This window comes from Podarcis muralis, chromosome 4, assembly GCF_964188315.1.
Source record: "Podarcis muralis chromosome 4, rPodMur119.hap1.1, whole genome shotgun sequence".
In the NCBI taxonomy this organism is placed as follows: Eukaryota; Metazoa; Chordata; class Lepidosauria; order Squamata; family Lacertidae; genus Podarcis; species Podarcis muralis.
Genome location: NC_135658.1, coordinates 86,372,567 through 86,393,687, shown reverse-complemented (window position 1 = coordinate 86,393,687; position 21,121 = coordinate 86,372,567). Strand labels below are relative to the sequence as shown.

Here is a 21,121-nt window from a genome sequence, read left to right as displayed (position 1 = left end):
TCAGTGCCCGATGACATATTGCATTCCAAAAAGCACATACAGTGGTACCTCGGGTTACATACACTTCAGGTTACAGACGCTTCAGGTTACAGACTCCGCTAACCCAGAAATAGTACCTCGGGTTAAGAACTTTACTTCAGGATGAGAACAGAAATCGCGTGGCAGCAGCAGGAGGCCCCATTAGCTTAAGTGGTGCTTCAGGTTAAGAACAGTTTCAGGTTAAGAACAGACCTCCGGAACGAATTAAGTACTTAACCCGAGGTACCACTGTACATGAAAAGGTAAAGTTTCACAGGAATATAATGTCCCCATTTGCCTCACGGAGCTACAAGGTTAACAGTCAATCCCTGTTCCTAAGGAATTTTGGGAACTGTAGCTCTGTGAGGGAAATAGAGGGCTCCTGACAACTCTCTGAGGTCTTCACAAACTATACTTCCCAGGACTCTTTAGGAGAAACCAGGGCTTATTTTTTCAGTTGGAACTCACCAGAACTCAGTTCTGGCACCTCTCAGGTGGACGTCGTTTCTGTTATAAAAGAACAAGGGTGGTGTTCATGGTGAGCCCTGGCACCTCATATTCCAGAAAAATAGCACTGGGAGAAACCGCTGCTGTTTAAAACAGTATGATACTGCTTCAAGTGGAGCCTGAGGGGGATTGTCCTCGCAGCTTTTCTTCTTCTCGGGGGTCGTAAATGGAATTTCTAGCCCACACTTTCAAAAATGAGCCACGAATGATCAAGATGCTAAACTTGCATGCTTTTCCTTCTCCTCTCTCACTGTGCATGGCCAATACAACTCAGCTTGAGAACCTTTGCAATATGGGTCCCTCACTGTTTTATCTGCCAATGTGGATACCTACCAGTGCCAGATTTCTGTATAAGCTAAACAAGCTGTAGCTTAGAGCCCCACTCTCTTGGGGGCCCCAAAAAAATTAAAGGGGAAAAAACTGGATAAAATACATCTTTTGTTATGTGCAAATGGCTTTAGATACATATTAGGTCCATAAATTACCATATAGCATATATTCAACACAAAAAAACAGTGATAATTTGTTGACAAAGGACAGCTGGACATATAAAGGGCCCCATTACCTCCAGTAGATTAGGGCCTCACCAAACCTAAATCCGGCCCTGTTACCTACCTACTCCAAGACTGGGAGGTTAAGCAGGTTGTGCACTGAAAACAAGAACATCTGTATTTGTAAACAGGGCTGCTATACATCCAGAAAATCCCAGACATCGCCGGGATTTTGATCCCAAAAATGGCATCTGGATGGATTTTTTACTGTTTGTTTCAAATGTTGTATAGCAACCCATTCTACAAGTTGTTGGGGTGGGGGGGGTTGCCAGTTTTCTTTAAACTAGCAGAAAAACTTTGAGAAAGAAAGAAAGAAAGAAAGAAAGAAAGAAAGAAAGAAAGAAAGAAAGAAAGAAAGAAAGAAAGAAAGAAAGAAAGAAAGAAAGAAAGAAAGAAAGAAAGAAAGAAAGAAAGAAAGAAAGAAAGAAAGAAAGAAAGAAAGAAAGAAAGAAAGAAAGTCAACAATGTTTTTGTCCGGATTTTCACTTTCTGCACAAAAAGTTGTTGCATTTGGGCTAGGGGATTTCTCAGTAGCTGAAATCCAAAAGCGTCCCACCTTGGGTCGATATTTCTCTCCCCACTAGCACCCCTCCCATTTCCCCGCTCAGTCCGATGACAGTTAGGTGAGAAAAGCTGCCGACAGCTATTGTCAGCGCTGCGTTTCAGCCCTGCGGTGACTGGTGCCATTTCTGCGCTGGTCACATTCCATGCAGAGGGGAACTGGAGGAAGATGGGGTTATAAAAGGGAAAGGCTTTCGACATTCCATATCCTTCTCTCATTTGCCAATTCGGAAAGCTGCCTCACAAATAGGTCACTCATTAAAAGCTTATATAGCTGGATTCAGGAAGGCCACTTCTCCGGAGAACAACGGAAGAGAGGAAAGTGGTTTATTGAGCCTTCTGGGTGGTCACAACGGTCAAGAAGAAACCCAAGCTTAATGAACTCATTACCCTTCAGGTCCTCGTATGGATACTCATTACGCAACTGGTTATTTACCCTGTGTAAATATCTGTGGGCATTTTTCCCCTCCTCCATGTTCTGTACTCAAGTCAAAAGAGAGGGAGGTGTCTTGTTTTGTTTTTTTAAAGTTGGCTCCCGATCTTGCAAAGTCCTTCGCTTCCCCTGTATCTGATAACTAAAAGAACACTATTAAATTCTAGTGGAGTGGCCGGAAACGAGAAGGGAAATGATCAGTTCCGACCAAAGGTCACAGTTAGAAAGATTTCCCAATAAATGAACGTCGAGAACTGCAGGCTTAACAAACTAGGGTGCCCAGAATTCTTTGAGGGTTTGGGGGGGAATGAGGTTTGAATGTGCTTTAAAGCTATAGTGTGCACACAACCAGAAGGGGGAAAATGTGCGTGTTTCCAAAATTAGCATCTCAGGTGAGTTTGAAAACGATTAAAGCAGGATTTCTGCATTGCAGGGGGTTGGACTAGAGGACCCCTACGATTCTATTTTAAGTTTTCTGGGCAGAGGGATACATATAGGGCTGCATCAAACCACAGCCAGAGGCAGAGTAGACCCACTGAAATTTATTCAGTATGGCTTAAGGTAGAGGTAAAGGGACCCCTGACCATTAGGTCCAGTTGCAGATGACTCTGGGGTTGTGGTACTCATCTCACTTTACTGGTCGAGGGAGCCGGCGTACAGCTTCCGTGTCATGTGGCCAGCATGACTAAGCCGCTTCTGGCGAACCAAAGCAGCGCACGGAAATGCCGTTTACCTTCCCACTGGAGTGGTACCTATTTATCTACCTGCACTTTTGATGTGCTTTCGAACTGCTAGGTTGGCAGGAGCTGGGACTGAGCAACGGGAGCTCACCCCGTCACGGGGATTCGAACTGCCAACCTTCTGATCGGGAAGCCCTAGGCTCTGTGGTTTAACCCACAGCGCCACCCGCGTCCCATATGGCTTACTTAGGTCTATTAATTTGACATGAGGGTATTCCACACGGAAGTCAGTTGGATAAAGCCAAAAGATCCTAAAATGCCACGGTGCAATGCTGATGGACCAGACAGCACAGCAGAATGCTGCCCTGACGCTTCCCCAGTTGCACAGCTCCCATGAGAACGTTGGCACGTTGCACAGGTAACTCACCAGCAGAAGCTGCAGGCAGGCCCTGTACTTCTAAGTCTCCAAAGCTCCTTTACCCGCTAGAGCAGTGTCTCCCAAATTTGAGTCTCCAGCTGTTTTTGAACTACAATTCCCATCATCCCTGACCACTGGTCCTGCTAGCTCTGAACGATGGGAGTTGTAGTGCAAAAAACAGTTGGAGACCCAAGTTTGGGAAACTCTGCTCCATAGGGTTGCAATCTCTTTTGAAGGGATTCAACCAAATCCCAATGCAATCTATTTGTGCGATGAAAGGGATCCGGTGCTCTTGCACAACAACCTTCTCCCCCCCCCCCCAAAAAAAAATAAAACATCAAGAGTTTACGTGGTAAGGAAATGAACAGGAAAATACAAGTTTTGCCTGAAGTTGTTGAGTTTTTATTTGTTTTTAGGGCAACCAAAGTTGTTGATCTGCAAGAAATTTGGAGCTTTGTTTGGGCACTTTCAGCACGATTTAGTCCCCATTGCCGATTTCATGGGACATTTGCCCGATTTCCAAGAAACAATCTAGGATGCTATTTTTGCAGGCGAATTCCACGACATGTCCTGGAAAATCAGGACGTATGGCAGGAAGAGAAAGACAAACGAGAATCAGTTGGCTCTGCCTGTCATTGGCTCTGGCTCCCCCTACTGTTCACCTCCCTGCCTTGCACCCTGCCAATCCCAAATGGGGGACCAGCCACGCTCTGAAGCTGGCAGAGCTTTCTCTCACTGCCAATAAAAACCAATAAATGAATGGAAAGAGAACAAACCCAAGCTGATGCAAAAAACTCACGCATGCACTAAGTTTTTAAAAGATTCAGTTTACCACCCACCCTCTCCCGCAACTTGTCTTCCCCTCCAACCTTATACGGAACATCGATGTCTTGCATTGAACGTATCTATGACTCCGAGACTTGAAAAGAGACTTTGCACGTTCTTTTGCAATCCAGGAAAATCTTTACTAATACTCTTATCCAAGAAAGAAAGAAAAAAAGGAAGGAAGGAAGGAAGGAAGGAAGGAAGGAAGGAAGGAAGGAAGGAAGGAAGGAAGGAAGGAAGGAGCCTTCAGAAAAAGCATCACCTCTGTAATTTCTTTGTCAGGCTCTTATAAAACACATAGGGAGGGAAAGAGATGATACCCTCTCCTGGGCCTTGAATAGGATTGACTTCTTTTTTTATTATCAGGCCTCTTTTGTGCCCTTAAAAACTGCAAGACCCTCCAACATTTCTCACACAAAAATAGTGACGTTTTATTCTGCATCAGGAAGTTTCTCCCGCGTTTGATCTCGCTGCACACATAGACGTCATAAACGCATACAAATCTGTCTCCTTGAGCCAACAACAGCCTCCCCTCCGAACCTGCCTCACAAGATTGTTGTACATAAAAAAATGTGCAAGAGAAGGGATTGTGTGAAACATCTTCCACAGATAAATGGAATGAAATTAAATTCAAGCTGCCTCAAGTCACTGTTGGGGAAACAACAACAACAGAAACTGTGAGATCAGAAACATACCAGAAAGTAAATCCTATTGAAGCTCGTGGGACTTAGTTCTGAGTAAAAATGCTTAGGATTGCAGTGTATGGCTGCCCAGTGTTGACCCATTTACCTGGGAGTAAGCTCCATTGAATACAATGGGACTTCCTTCTGAGCAGACAGTGTAAGGCTCCATTTGCAAGAAAGGAATCGACACTCCCACCCATTTCCTACAAAATCGCTGGCTGCCAAAGCATTGCAATTAAAGAATTTAAGGTGGATTGGTGACCTTTTCCGTCAAACTCATAGGAAGGGCTTTGTACGCCAGCTTCACAATTTCCTTCATTAGCTGCCGATATTTTATTTGCAGTATAAACAGGGCTCCATTTTTACACACCCACACCCACCACTTTTTATTGTTCTCCGACGATTTCCGCCCAGACACTGCTTGTGGCTGCAGTATTCCGGATATGTCCGAAAAAATCCTGACATATGCAACCCTAGGGATGGGTGACTCCAATAGTTAACATTTCTGCTCACCGTAGCAGAGAGTGGTGCACTTTGGGAACATACAGAATTGGATGCCACTTAATTCCAGTCTGTGACGTCAACTCTTTATTCAGAAAAACCAAAACAGTGCAGGCCTCGCGATCCCATCAATTCTTCCTACGTCTTGCCCCAATGAGGCCGTTGTGAGGAATTAAGGTCCCCACCTTCCCATCGCTATCTAAGATTCCTCCCCCAGCAACCAGAAGCTCCTTTGTCTCGTTTTTCTTGTCTCCCGTGTTCTGGGAGACCAGGGATGAGGGCAACTAGACACAGAAGGAGGGGTAGACTGCTTCTTCAGCAGCCTGCCTTCTCTCCTCTCCAGTCTCTGCTCCTGTCTAGGAGTCTGGACTGCTCTCTGCCACAGTATCTTCCTGCTCACTAAACCCTGTTGCCTCATCAGCTTCTGACATCTCCTCCTCCTCCTCCTCCCAGTCTGCTCCCTCTCCTCTTTCTAACCACTCGCCATCATCCCACCACCAATCCCCTGACTCTTCAGCCTTCTTCCCCTGGGGGTTCCCCGACTGGTGCTCCACAATAAAAATACCAAATCTTAAAAGCCAATCCACATTTACAAGACTTCTCAAAACATCTAATACCCAGAAGCTATGATAGGGCTGATATCTGTCAGGATTTCCCCCAGACATTACCAGGATTTCAAAGTTGGAATTTCCGAAAGATGGTGCTGGATCTTAGACAAGTCAATTGAAAATCATGTTTTTGTAAAACTACTACTACTACTACTACAAGAAAAACACACCTCCACAACTTTGGGGTTTTCCTTAAAAAGCCTTCCCCAAAAGACTTTCAGGGTGTCTTGGCAATCCTAAGCTATGAGCCTACATCTCATTGCATGTGCACAAGTCCCATTCAAGTAAGTCTCCCCAACTGATGGAGATTCTGTATAGGAGTCAATCCAATGGCAGATTTAAACGCTTCCTATGATACTAGTAGCTTAATATAGAAGTAAAAAAAGCAGGACTTTCTGCCAACATGGCAATAACAAGAGACTACAGCCAAAAACCATTAAAATGTTCAGAAGAGATCATCTAAGTCCTGTTTATTTTATTTTCCTCAAATAACTCTTTACAAGAACAATGTCTACTAATCCCTCGGCTTTAATATTTGTCTGAAGAGAGCACAAAATGAACTTGAGATAAGTTAATAGATATCCGGAACTGAAGTCAAAGAACAAAACTTTATGAATGGGCTGTTTAAGGTTCTGCTATTTTGATCTCTGATGCAGAAGGACTTTTGGTCCCAGGAACTGAAATGCCTGTTTCGAATGTAAAACAGATTATTTTTAAAATCTATATTTAATATCAGACGTCTGTTAAACTCTATACTTAAATCTCTTACAAACCAAGTCCATGACCCTCTATTAAAGCCTATTCTGCATTTAAAAAAACTATTGGGAACAATATCCAAGCATTTGACACTATAGATCAGAGTTTCCCAAACTTGGGTCTCCATCTGTTTTGGAACCACAAATCCCCATCTTCCCTACAATTCCCATAATCCCAGATCACTGGTCCTACTAGGAATGATGGGAGTTGTAGTCCAAAAGCAGCCAGAGACCCAAGTTTGGGAAACCCTGCTATAGATCATGTATTATTGTGGCAAATTAGCACATTTTAATTTTTTCCCATTGAAACCAACGCAGCTATAATAAAAACCCTTGTAAATAATTCAGGTTGTTTTTCTTAATAGAAGAACTGAAGAAGGGGAGAGGATGAATTCATAGTCAAAAGCCAAGGGACCTAAAGCAGCAAATTAGGAGCTTGTACTTTGCTTCCCATTGAGACAGTATATTGTCCTCTTACTACCAGTCCTTCCCCTTATGAAAACTTCTGAGCTCTTGCATCTTGAAGCATGCACTGTTTTTCAATGTCTGTTTATGTGTACAAGAAACCCAAATAATTCATTTCATTATTACTTGCCCTCCCACTTCTAAGGGCTTTGGACTGCGCTTATAGGTAGAATAAAGCTCCTATTTAGCTGAACACTTTCACATGGAGTATACATGGGGAAAACTGATTCTAAATAATGTCTCATCTATATCTTTCATTTAAAAATAATCCACTCTGGGGCAGGTGTAGGTGTGGAGCAGACACAATAGATTCAAGAACTTAGCCCTACAACCTCATTATTTTTAAGGGGACTGCAAAGTACATATATACAACAGAAACTTACAGGCTTGACTTCTCAGGGAAGAATAACGAATGCAGTCACTTCCGCAGCAAGATCATTCCAAATGAGAAATTCCTTTATTGCCTTGCAGTTTCCAGGCAGGAACCAGTTTCTTATAAGCAGCAGCAAACCTAGGAAGTCACCTTAAAATGATTTATTTCTAGCCATGGGAAATAACTTTTTTACTGATCTCAAATCCCTGTATGTTTTGCCTTGTGGGCAAATATCAAATCTTTCTTTCCATGTGCACACAGTTATTTAAAACAGGACACTGCCACCGGGATGGAGGAATTGAGAGGAATTGGGACATTTGCAGGGAAACCAAAATGCTTGTTTACAAAGCTATTGTGCTACTAACTTTACTGTATGCTTATAAAACATGTACCACTTATAAACGGCATCTCCAGCTCCTCGAAAAAGATTCCATCAACAATGTCTCAGAAAAATTTTACACATCACTTGGGAAGATGGGCACACTAATGCCACTGTACTGGAAGAAGAAAAGATCACCAGTGTCAAAGCAACATCAACTTCATTGGACTGGTCATGTTGTGCAGATGCCTGATTATCGTCTTCCAAAGCAACTACTCTATTCCCAACTCAAGAATGGAAAGTGTAATGCTGGTGGTCAACAAAAGAGGTTCAAAGACTCTCTCAAGGCAAATCTTTAAAAACGTAGTATAAACACCAACAATTGGGAAACACTGGCCTGCGAGTGCTCCAATCAGAGAACAGCCTTTACTAATGGTGTCAGGACGAAAGGGAGAAACGTGCCAAGAGGAAGTCATGTTTGGCAAACCTTCAACTATTACCCAGAAACCTATGTCCCCACTGTGGAAGGAAGTGTGGATCCAGAATTGGCCTCCACAGTCACTTACGGACTCACTGTTAAGACCATATTCATGGAAGACAATCTTACTCAGCTATGAGTGATCGCCAAGGCAGCAGCTTTGATCTTAGATAAAAACACCACTCACACATGTTCTCTCTCTCTCTCTCTCTCTCTCACACACACACACACACACACACGTTTACAAATCCTCCACAACACTGTAACAAATTTATAGTTTTAAAAATGGAACCAAGCAGAAAGAATCCAGACAAACCATTTGACCTGATAGAAACTGCAGCAGAGTTTCCTAATGTGCAACATAAAACCAGGAGTCTTTATTCCAAAACAAAAACTTTTATTCACCTGCCTCTTATGAGAACAAATAATGCAAAAAAAGGAAGATAAATAAGAGAGATAGGAGAGAAAATCATAGAAAAAATACTGATGAATTCAGAGAGAAACACATGGGAATTCCCAAGAGAATCTTGTTTTCATGAACAGCAGTAGTGGGCTTTTGCTTTCAAACTCTTCGGCCTTTTTTTTAATTATTATTAATCCTGAAATATTAAAGAATATAAACCTTATGCATACAATAGATACAAAATTGGATACAGCACTAAATGAGACATATAATTCCTCTACACATTAGTATTAAAAATGCAAGAGTTCAAATTAAGAAACAAACAAAAGAATAAATGTGCATCTACCACTCCCCAAACGCAGAGTGATTAGTGATTGGCAGCAACTGAGATGAGAGCTGTTTGTGGATATCTGGGAGATTTTGTCTCCCGTCATGCCAGAGTGCAGAGTCCCAGAGATGTTTGGGGAAGAAACACATGTGCTTCAACATTTGCCTCCCCATAAAAAGCCCTAGATATATTCCTTTGCACGGGAGGGCCATCATTACTATGGTGCGGATACCACTGATGGTGAATTGCTTGTATTTTTGCAAGGAAAATGAAAATGTGCCCAATGGAATTGACCTAAACTTAACATCATTCCTGTGAAAGCATGGCGAGTAACCTTTGGGGTTAAGGAACGGCGATTATGGAAACACTCCCACAAAACACAACGACAAGGAAAACTGACACTCCAGCTTAAAGAACTAGGTTGTTCATCCACTGGTGATGGCCAATGTCCGTTCCTTTCAGCTGGAACGGAGCAGGGCTCCTTGACAAACTCACCTAGCAGAGCGGAGGTTGTGCAGTCGGAGTCAGAGAGTGTACAGTCCTGATCTCCAGTTAGAGCCAATGATTGTAGGGCGAGAAAAAGGAGTGGGGTAGAGGTCTACCTACCTAGAAAAAAGTGCAGGATCAGACTAGCAATTATCTTAACTAGCCTTTCCAATGAGATGATGAACATGACAGTGAAACGAGTGTAAGGTTCCCCCCCCCCCCGGACCGGGACTCAAAATCCATCAATTTGTGCCCTTAAGGAAACATCATTGTTCTGATGCACGTCTTGATTCTTTTGGCTCTGTACAGATTGTTGCCAAAAGCTTTCTTGCAGGGCTTAACGCTCGTAAAGTTACACAGCCCCAAAGACCCGTATGCACATCAAACTGGTAAGACATTGGAGAAGAAGTGATATTGCTAATGTTTTGCCATTGTTTGTAATCCGGACACTTCTTTTTGAAGTTTAAGGGCTGGTGGGAATGTTTTGGGAGCAGCGCAGCCACTGGTCCAACATGGCTCAATCCCATGTTGCTCTGCTAAGGCAGAAATAATGGAGAGGCCACAGAGGAAGAGAGAGAGCAATCCCATTACTTCCTGATCTGATAACTGAGGCTACTGCTCCCATCTCTCTACCAGTTTCCTAGATCACTAGAACAGCATAGGACGGTGTTACACTTTCCTGTAATATAATTATCAGATCAAATATTGGGACTTTACGAACTACAGCACATGCAGATTTTTTTACTGTATATGCTTACTTTAAGAATCTGTTCAAATTGAGCTTAAAATGGCAGTGATTAAGGCTACTGCTTTTATGGCCCACATCTATGTGGGGGGGGGGGCAAATTCACACCAGTGGAAGAGAGGTGCACTAGGGAAACCTTGGTTAGCCCTCGACAGCTTTTCAATGCGTGTTTATAGAACTACATATCATGTGATAGAGCAGTTTTTATGTGCATAATTGGATGAATGCAATTTACATACTAACAGAGTCTGAGTGGCTTACTGTGAGTCATTCAGTACAAATTACTTGTACTTAATGAAACTTCTGTTAAGTAGATAGTACATAATACTGTGAAAAGAAGTTACCACTTTAAATCTTCCAGATACAAAACACAAATTAGTCAAGTCTGGCTGTATTCAACTGCTTAGCAGACCATATGCATGGAATTTATTCTTTTTAAAGTTCTTGTTAAATTAGCACATATGCATATGTGCAAGACAAAAGGCAATGCTTAATATAAATATTTAGTGGAATGAACAGAAATGGCACTTAAGCACAGACCACCCTGCCATTCCCTAAGCGGCAAAAAGATCCTGCTTCAAATTTATCTCCTGCTTCTAGTAGTCGTCTTTCCCTATTCGCTTGGAAGGTTACAGATTGGCTGGAAGTTCACATTAGTATGAGAAAGGAATGTCTGGTCGATGCAGCCTGGGAATAAAAGAAAAGAGCTGTGTTTTAGTTAACTAAAAAAATCAGCGGGATAATCAAACAACATATTTAACAATACTGCATTCTGAAATATGTATGTGAATATAGTCCCTTGGGGATATTTCAGTACATAGAGAATTTTTCACCGTTACAAGAAGAACTCCAGTGGAGGCAAATTAGTTTCTGGGCTAAGTTAAAGGTGCTATAATCATTAAAACCCCATATGCTTTCCCCCTATGGTATCTGAGTGAGCATTTCCCCCCTGCATTCCTTCCCAGGTGTTAAGAACAGGAAGCAAGGCTTTTCCTGCAGGTGTAACCACCATCAGAAATGTGACTGGCCACCACCTTAGGGTGGTGGCCAACTATTGTGGAATTCCCTTCCTTCAGAAAAACTCAAGATTCATTTAGTTGCCCCTTCTAAAGCCCATGGGAAGCTCTCTGTTTGGAAACATCTTAGGTGTGTAAACCCTTGGGAGACACGGTTTACAGACTGCTACCTATTCCATGTCAAGGGATGCGGGTGGCGCTGTGGTCTAAACCACAGAGCCTAGGGCTTGCCGATCAGAAGGTCAGTGGTTCGAATCCCCGCAACAGGGCGAGCTCCTGTTGCTCGGTCCCTGCTCCTGCCAACCTAGCAGTTCGAAAGCACGTCCAAGTGCAAGTAGATAAATAGGTTAGCGGGAAGCTAAACAGCATTTCCGTGCGCTGCTCTGGTTCGCCAGAAGCGGCTTAAATCATACTGGCCACATGACCCAGAAGTTGTACGCCGGCTCCCTCGGCCAATAAAGCGAGATGAGCGCCGTGACCCCAGAGTCATCCACGACTGGACCTAATGGTCAGGGGTCTCTTTACCTATTCCATGTCAAGAATGGTCAGACATTCAGCTGTTTTTATTGAGAATTTATGCTATGATGTTGTTTTCACCTATGTTTTAAGGGCTCCAGTCAGTTATACATTTTGAAAACAAGCACACAGCTCATTTACATTATTCTGAAGCCATATTAAATTGGTTGGTCTACATTCTTATCTGCATCCCCTGAATTATATTCAGACAGTGATACAAAGAGTAATAACAGATTAATACTAGATTATAGTATAGTAGATTATAACAGATTAATATTGAATATTAATAACTATTTAAGTGTGAAGATAGCCTTTGCCTTGAACACAGGCTTACCACACTATATTTGGGGTCCCTTTCCTCATTTTATCCCTTCTATGCATCTACGTATCATAATATACACAGCTTTTGTGGTCAGTTTAGGGGCATGATACTCTGGTGATGTTAAACTCTGGACAATATCATTTATATGTAAATTAAACAGTGTGGGAGCTAGGATGCAACCTTGCTTAACTCCCTTTGTAGCTGGTACGGATCCTGTGAGCTGCCCATTTGTAGAGCAACACACTTTCAGCACTGTGTTTTTATACAGACATTTAATCAAGAGCAACAATATTTTATCTATACTTGGAAGAGTTCAGCTTATCCCACAGTCTTACTCGAGAGATTGAATCAAATGCAGCTTTCAGATCAATGAAATCTGCATATAGCACACCACCTGGTTTCTTAACATACTTATCTATAAAATGGGCTAGTACAAAGCAATGATCTATAGTGGATCCGCCTCGTCTAAATCCTGCTTGCTCTTCGGCAAAAATAGCTTCATCGGTTATCCAATAAACTAGCTTATTGTAAAGACACTTTGTATATAATTTGCTAATTACAGGTGGCAAACTAACTGGTCTATAACTAGCCGGATCACATGCAAGGCCCTTTTTGAATATAGGGATGACTACCGCTGTGGCCCAAACTTCAGGAAATAAGCCAGATGAATCAATAAATCAGACTATTATGCATTTAAACTACTTTGCCCTCCCCCCCCATGAAAGAGCCTTCCGGAAAGTGAACGTTGTGCATGCCACCTCTCTCTTCCTTCAAATCTCTCCTTACAACCCACCTTTTCCACATGGCTTTTTGTTTATCCTCTTAATCCTCATCCAAACTTCAAGTGTTTGCAACAGCATTTGCCCACATTCTTCCCTCTTCTGTTGACCCCCCCTCCCCACTCTCCCTTTTAGATTTTAAGCTCCTTGGGAAACAGGAACCCATCTACATTGCTGACATAATTCTGTAAGGCACCACTGCACAATGACGGTGCAGTTTAAACATCCTCTTCCTTGTTCAGGGAGATGAGCTTGTTTGGAAAGAGTCAGGATTGTGATATGAATATTATACTAGGACCGCAAGTGTTGCAAAGGGAAACTGCTCATTCAAATCACACTTTGGCAGTGAACTTGAGAGCTACTGTTATGCACCTTGCTATTTTCTTAGCCTGCATGACACACACTCCCAAACTGAAATATGGGATAATAATGCCAGTCTAACTGGCATTTTGTCAGCAGTCTTTGCAAAAGCCTTATGATAAGTGAACTGGAAGCTGAAAAGGGAATGCAAATATCATGGGCAATGTTCAATGGGACCATACTACCATCAGTTAAGGCCTAGTATATCTCTTTTCTATAGAATGTGGGTTGAAGTTTAAATGCTCATGGACTTTGAAGACATAATAGTTACACCTGCCAAATGTTAAAAAGGTGTTTAGGGAGTTGATTTATCCTCACTACAAAAGAGTCAGACACTTATGTAGAGGCCTACAACATTTAATAAAATTGGGGAAATCAGATATTAACAGCTTGCTTTTCCGTCAGAGGAATGCATGGGACTTGCTGTTTTTTTTAAAAAAAAAAGAATGGGGGAAACTCAACCCTGACACTGCAGAAATAGGCTTGAAAAACAAAGGCAACTATCAAGCAATAGAAGGCAATATTTGTGCATGCATGCCCGAGTGTGCAAAACTGAGAAAGCAATTTGGCTGAAGGCATTTTCTGTGCCAAGTACTTACCTACGAAAGGAGCTACGGTGCTTACCTCTAGTACAAGAAGAAAAATCTTGTTCTATGAGCAGCTGCCATACTTTCAGACATGTTTCTGACTTTCAGGTAATTAACAAAACCTCGGAAAAATAGGAGGAGACCTGAAAACAGAGGTGCAATGTGAAACATTGATTAAAAGATGCATTCTCATCCTAACTGAAAGGAAATAAGCTTTCAACGATTTGCCATTTTACACTTTCAGAACATATGCCAAGGAACTTTTATAGAGTCACAGTCTCATCAACACACCTTGGCAAGTTCAAGGAAAGGGTGCTTTCCTAAGCAGGCTTTCTAAGCAGAAAGTCGGGCACTGTACAGAGAAGCTAAAAATATGCGGCAAGTAGGATGAAAGCTTAACTTTCCTATGCAATCAATCACAGTATCTCCAACAGGAACCTATATTAAGATTTTGGTGATAAATTACTGAATCAATCAATGGCCTTAATTTTAATTAGACTTGAGTTTTGCTTTTTCTGCCAAGGTATGTATGGGCTATATGGGCATTTATTTGCATCAGTGGTGCATCTATAAATTGCCTCTGTTTAAATTTAGTTCTCATATTGTATTGTTTATGGGCCGTTTCAAGAAAGTTGGCACAGAATTCTAAAATAAAGTGTTAGGAATAAGCTGTAAATAGTTGGGGTGATAGTTACACCACAAGGCAAGATCACCAGCTGACCCAAGCAAGTGAGCCAAGCTTCGGACGTACAATGGATGCTCAAATACACTTTTAAAAGCCTTCTTTTCCCCAGCAACCTTCCCTGCAGCTGCCCCAGAAGCCTGAAGCTCGGCAGACAGCTTTTCAAAAGAAAATTGAGGGAACAGAAGCACTGTGTTCAGCAGCATAAAGCCCTTCCCCTTGCCTGAGTGAATAATGATTAATGCACAGTGCATTTCTAAGGCAAAAAGGATATCTCCATGGATTGAATACAAAGTGACAGGCACACTCGCATTCAAAACCATTCATATAGTCCAAGAAAATAATTATAAAAACTAGGTATCTTAAAAGGAAAGCTTATACATAAACTTTGACCTTATATGCTTGAATAGTCTTAGTTCAGTTATGATGCTGTGTTTTAAACATAATGAGATCAATTCAGAAATAAGCTTCATCTTATTCAGATTTAGAAAACGTAAAAAATAATTCAGAAAAAAATCTACCCTCTGTCTCTAACAGACTTCTATTTTTCTGACTTTTAAAAAGGAGTGGTGGTAAAACAAAGAGTATCAATGAAACCCACAGAGGATGAGAAATATAAAACAGATTTTCAAACAGAACGTTGAGGATACGTATCAGACGGCCCTTTGCATTAGCATGTTTGGGATTTTGCTTTTAAAAGTTAAGTTAAATATTTAATTGCTCAAACTTTATTTATTGAGGACTGGTGCCACATTCAGGCATGAACCGCCTCCTGTGAAAATTATTTTGTCTGTGAAGAGGCAATATGGAAATTCTATCTAACTTGCTTGATCTGTGATAAGTTCTACCAATGCTACAGTAAGCCCTTGATTTCAATGAACATACATGTGCAAATTTACTGCCAATCTTTCTTAAACCCAGTTAGGATTGTTCTACTCAGTTATCAAGTTATTTGGAAAGTCAAAAAGTAAAGTTTTTGATTGGGACTTACCAAGTACAAGAAATATCCACCAAAGCCAGTATTGTCCATTGAAATAACCAGTAAAGTAATCTGAGAACTGGAAGGGGAGAAAAGCCCCCAAACATGTTAGCTATATTTCAAATCATGCTTGTAACATATTAGGATTACTGAAAATACATATCTAAGACATTACAAAACATACACAACAAATAAATAAAAAAATCACAATTGGTGCATTTGGGAAGACAAATATACTCTGTGCAGCTTTAGAATAAAAGAGGAGTTATTTCTTTTACTTTCTTGCAAGCAAAGAAGTCTCAGCCAACCTGTGAAAAAATGGTTTATTAAGCATTGCTCATTAGAATCAGACAGTCACCATAATAATGGTTGTGTTTGTAAATCCGTCTCTCCCCCCCCCCCCCCCCCGCCCCGTGTCTGCCATCTCAAACACATTACAGGAGCCTGCTGCTTTCGATATTAACACCAAAAGTCACATTAGTTTAATCTTATCAGATGGGGATGTTTGGCTGACCCCACAAAAGGAGAGCTTTTGACCTTCTGTACACCCCCTACTGATAATCGCTGCCAAGAATACCAGTTCCATAAAGACCCCTGATTCATTAAACTCTTTTCATTTTCAAACTAGATTCTCCTGCATTCAGTTCCCAGCAGTGAGCTGAACGCAGCTAAATGAACCTTGAAGGGCCAATTCAATCGTTCCTGTTAGCGAGCACGGTAGACAGTTTTGTCCTCTCTGTGATGTGGGAATCTGAACAGGCAGCTGGAGGGTAGGGTGCGATGGTTTTGGAGACAGGTATCTGGCCTTCAGCAGACTGCAGACTGCATGCTTCACTGATAAAAAGGGTTGACTCAAATGTCTCCAAGAACTCAGCACAGTTACAGCTTGAAACTCAAAGTAACGCAGAATGTGCACTGCAACTTTTAGAGGGTGGTAAGAAACAATTTCGTCAAGCAGGGAATATTCAACCACATCCTTCTCTGTTGCTACAATTGCCCCAACTTGCCAATCAACTCTAGGTTGTTTCGTGTCAGTAAATAATTGGCTAATTGGCTAATGCAGTATGTTAAGTCAAACATTTAAAGAAAGAAGGCAGGACCAAATGCTCTTATAAATGATTACATAGCAGAAAAATAAGGCCAGTTAGCACAGAATCATCTAAACTGGCTAATGGAGCATTTCCATTATTTAAAGCTTGTTAGTGTATTTATGGCATTTGCAAAAAGAAAACACAGTAAAAACAAAAATACTTCCAACAAGGTCTAACAATATGCCGTCATCAAATGCAGAAAAGCTTCCCACAGTATTACAACACATTCACTAAACTTTAGTAAGAGATGGCCACATTATTATAGCTTGGCCAACTATGAATGTCTCATAGGGCCATGAACAACCTGTTCCTGCCAACTGCAACCAAGCAGTACACTTGCCTCTGTTTTTGTGTGGTCCCACCTATTTATATCACCTAGATTTGGCATCATGACGCAACTGCAGTGCAGCAGAGGACACACACACTGGAAAGGGCTTAAGCCTGCTGTAAGTCCAAGATTTCCCCAGGCTGTGGGCAAAAAGAGGGGAGCTACAGGAAACCCAAACAGGCCAGCAAGGAAGGTTTGTAATAGCTGTAGACAGAACAGGTCAAGTATCTGACATCTATTAAAATTCCCATGCCTGAGCAATTTTAAGGGGGTCTCTGCTGCTGTGTTAACTCCAACAGACTGCCTTTGCTCCCACTGCTTCCCTTTGGATGTGACCTACTTGTCTCACCTTTGTACCCTCTCAAAAATGTGGCAGGAGCAGGGAATCTGTGGCATCCTTAAGTAGCTGCTGGTGCCCATGTGCCCGTGGCGTGCCCAGACCCTCAGGCCTGACCTGGGCCCAAATTTTAACATTAATAGCACTTAGAAAAGCTTTTAATGGTTTGGGGCAAAAAGGTACCATGTTGTATCACTTATTGGGAGCTTCTGTACCCTGTCCCACAACAGCTTAAATGCAATCAATTAAAAGAGGACACTTCCAGACTTCAGGCCAAAAAAACCAAAATGAAAAGGGGATCTGAAGGGAGGAGGGGGAAAGCAAACTCAGACACCAATTCTTAAATGTGAATAGTAGGTCTTATAATAATGACTAGCTAGAATGGAATACACAAACTACCAAGTTGCTTGATAGACATGTTGTTCCTCTTGCCTAAATTGAATCATCTGCAGAAATATCAACATAATAGTTCAATAAAATTAAAGCATTAAAAAATAACCAATGAAACAAAACAACTATAAAGGCAAAAGTTCCCATGTCACAAAAAACAACCACATAACTCAAATTTTGTTGTGTTAAACTACAACAAATTCTTGGTCCTTTAAGTAGATTCTTGATCAAAGTGGACATAATTATCTGCCAATAATCATTTTAAATAAAAAAGTACCGTATTTTTCACCCCATAGGGTGCACCGGCCCATAGGGTGCACCTAGTTTTTTTTGGGGGGGGGGGAATAAAGGAAAAAAAATTATTTCCCCCGAGCTTCCCCCGACCCCAGCCCCGAGAACAGGCTGCTATCCGCAAGCCTAGGGAGCCCGGCAGGAAGTTGCACTGGTCTCCCCAGGCTTGCGGAGAGCTGCACGAAGCCCGGAGCGCGCTTCTCAGTGCGCCCCAGGCTTCAGGATGCAGGCAGCTCTCCGCAAGCCTTGGGAGACCGGCGGGAACTCCTGCGGGCTCCCAAGGCTTGTGGATTGCTTCCTGAAGCCTGCATTTGCCCCACAGGACGCACACACATTTCCCCTTCATTTTTGGAGGGGGAAAAGTGCGTCCTATGGGGCGAAAAATACGGTACTTTTAAAATTCATTTTAAAATCTGTAATTGGAAGAGACTTACTCGAACAATGAGAATCCATTTGATCAGAGACAGCCCAAATCCACAGATGGCACCATATCTTCCTGCTATGGTGTTTGTTATACAGAACGATAAGCAAAATCCAATCCAGTTGAAAATGAAGGCCACTAAAATGAAACGAACATCTCGTTAAAACTTATTGATCTTTAACATGTATTAAGATCTGCCTTGGAGACCCTCCTCCAGGATGTTAGGATGATAGCAATTAGCAATTGGACCTTTTCTATAGCATCATCCTGGCTTTAGAATTCTCTTCCCAAAGATTTTCCAGATACCAAGTTTATCTTTTCAGCATAGGGTGAAACACTTAACAGGCTTTTTAGGTCACCAATTTCAACTCTATTTTTAGCTGGCTGCTGGCTGCCCCATCTGTATTTTTCATTGAAGATATTTTACCCTTTCACTGTTTTTAAGGATTTTACATTGCTTGCCTCTCTGGAAATTTCTGTGTTAAAAGTGAGGGGCTTCAACTGCTGGGGATAAACACAACCCACTATCCAAAGATTAACAGATTTAATAGTCCTTTTCTTTCTAGAGGTCCAGAAATTGCAAGGAGGTTTTGTATTCCCCACCCCATTGCTCAATACTGCTAGACTGGGAAAGCAGCCTCCACAGTGGTGTGCTAAATATTTAAAGGAGCATCACGTCTTATGCCTTGTGCTAAGGAGGTGCACAAACTCACATTTCCATTTACAAGTGGCAAGTTCCATCATGTGGAGCTCTTATTTTCATTAGAGTACTCAGCTATTCGAGAAGCTGCTCCAGTTTCCCAGAAACATTAATCAGCGCTGTCAAAATGTAATTTTACTCTTCCACCAGTTCCTTGTTTACATCTAGATTGCACAACTTGCAACCCACCGAACTGAACATAGCCTAAAGGCCATATATGGTGACTACCCAGAGCTTGAGAAATCTCCCGATTTTGCTGCCTGTGAAAATTAGGGGCGGGGAAACCATTTGGTATTATCATACGTGGCTCATCTGCTGTGCTTGGGCAGTGCTGACCTGGCTGACATGAATTGAAAAAAGCCCCTGCCCCATTATCCTAATGCTGAGCTTTCCAAACTTTTCATGTTGGTGACACACTTTTTAAGCAAGCATCTTTTCGCGACACAGCAATTCAGTTTTATTAGCAAACCAGAGACTTTCCAGCCACTGGAGGAGCGCAGGGAGCATTCGTGTGACATACCTACAGACTGCAGCTGGCAAACTAACGTGTCGCGACACACAGTTTGGAAAGCTCTGCTCTGATGTGCTTTTTTTACTTTGCAAACAGCACCCAAATATATGCTTGTATAACATATCTGTAGTATTCAATTAAAATACAAACACAGAATCTCTATGCTAAAGACCTGAGTTACTGCAGGTAATTTCAAGTATCGGCATGAATAGTTGCAAAACATTAAACACTTGTTGCATGTAAGTCATGCAATGACAGCAGCTGCAATACAGAGAATTGCCACAGGATGGCAGTCACGTACCATGATCCACAGCGAGGACGGAAATTAATTTAACTTCAAAATAAGGAGCAATGTTTAGTGTGTGTGACACACTATGGAACTACTGGACTCGAATTACAATGCTTCAATTACTGTAAATTCAGAACCAGGTGCTTTTATCATAACACTGGTCTACTGGGGAGGAGGATAGGAGCTGGGTGAGAAAGATTATTCATCCTACTCCACATATCAAGAGCCCAGCCTATGTTATTGATGTCAGTAAAAACTGATATTTGAGAGCACAGATAATCAACCTACACTTTGCCTCCACTTATCCAGCCTCAGACGTCAAGTGCAAATATATCACTGGCTGCTCATGGAGTTAAATTTGCTCAAACCGCATGTCAATGGCAACTCTTAACAACACAGATCTCTCTCGGGATTCTCACATGCTTTGCAATTTGACGCATATGCCTAAAAACGTGAGGATCAAGGCTGGTTGTGGCTCCTTGTGGCGCACATGAATCTAGGTCAAACTGCAAATTGCTGCTGCCTAACGTGTGGAACAGCCCTCAGAAGAGAGTTAAATTATGAACAAGACCTTAATATATTTCTCTATTCTCCATTAGTAAATGCTGCGTTTTGTGTGGCTGGGAAGAGAGGATTCTTAGAATCCTAGAACTGTAGAGCTGAAAGGGACCAGAAGGGTCATCTAGTCCAAACCCCTGCAACGCAAGCATCTTTTTGCCTAACCTGAGGCTGAAACCCATGACCCTGAGATTAAGAGTCTCATGCTCTACCAACTGAGTGACATCAAGAATCCTGCTGCATTTACCATGGGAGGAAGAACCTCTGGCTCAGGGTCTGAGTGTGTCCCCAGGACTCAACCCAGGTCCTGTGCTCCCCCTTCCCTCTACATCCTCCTCTGTTGATTTTACCTGGCTGGAATGTGCCCCTGAACTGTGGTGAAACCTTCTGCATGTCTGAATGGAGGGTGGACAGTGATGGGTGTCTGGCCACATCCATCACTGGTATGCAAAGATCAGAAAGTTGCTTGCAATGAGAAGTGGCCCTTGGGCTGAAGGGTGTTCCCCACCCATGCCTCAAACAACTGCTGCTTACGAGGATACAAAGATGTGTGACTTACTGAAAAAAGCCAACATGAAGATGCCGTCATTGCCCACGCGAAGCTGGTCTGCGTCACTGAAATCGTCCCTTGGGGGATACTCTTCTTCCTTTAAGATGATGATGATGATGATTAATAAACACACATTGCTAATTTAAGTGGGAGTAGGTATCTAGGTAAAAAACCAAGGTGACTACATATGTACACTTCAGTTGCTTAGATTGCTTGTTCATAATAAGTTATTTTTATTTATTAAGTGTACATGGCCACACATCAGTAAAATTCTGTG

The 21,121-nt window shown here is 42.0% G+C and overlaps 1 protein-coding gene across 2 annotated transcripts in view; it reads right to left on the bottom strand.

Annotated features, from left to right (window-relative positions):
- Positions 1 to 8,551: 8,551 nt before the first annotated feature.
- Positions 8,552 to 21,121, bottom strand: part of NDFIP2 (Nedd4 family interacting protein 2) — a 30,139-nt gene continuing 17,569 nt past the window's right edge. For both annotated transcript variants that reach the window (XM_028728277.2, XM_028728278.2), the window contains 5 exons: positions 20,854 to 20,941; positions 18,250 to 18,374; positions 15,391 to 15,457; positions 13,755 to 13,860; positions 8,552 to 10,824 (listed from right to left, as the gene is read on the bottom strand). In XM_028728277.2, the coding sequence (XP_028584110.2) occupies positions 13,757 to 13,860; positions 15,391 to 15,457; positions 18,250 to 18,374; positions 20,854 to 20,941 (384 nt within the window). In that variant the 3' untranslated portion in view covers positions 8,552 to 10,824; positions 13,755 to 13,756. The remainder of the gene's footprint in view (positions 10,825 to 13,754; positions 13,861 to 15,390; positions 15,458 to 18,249; positions 18,375 to 20,853; positions 20,942 to 21,121) is intronic.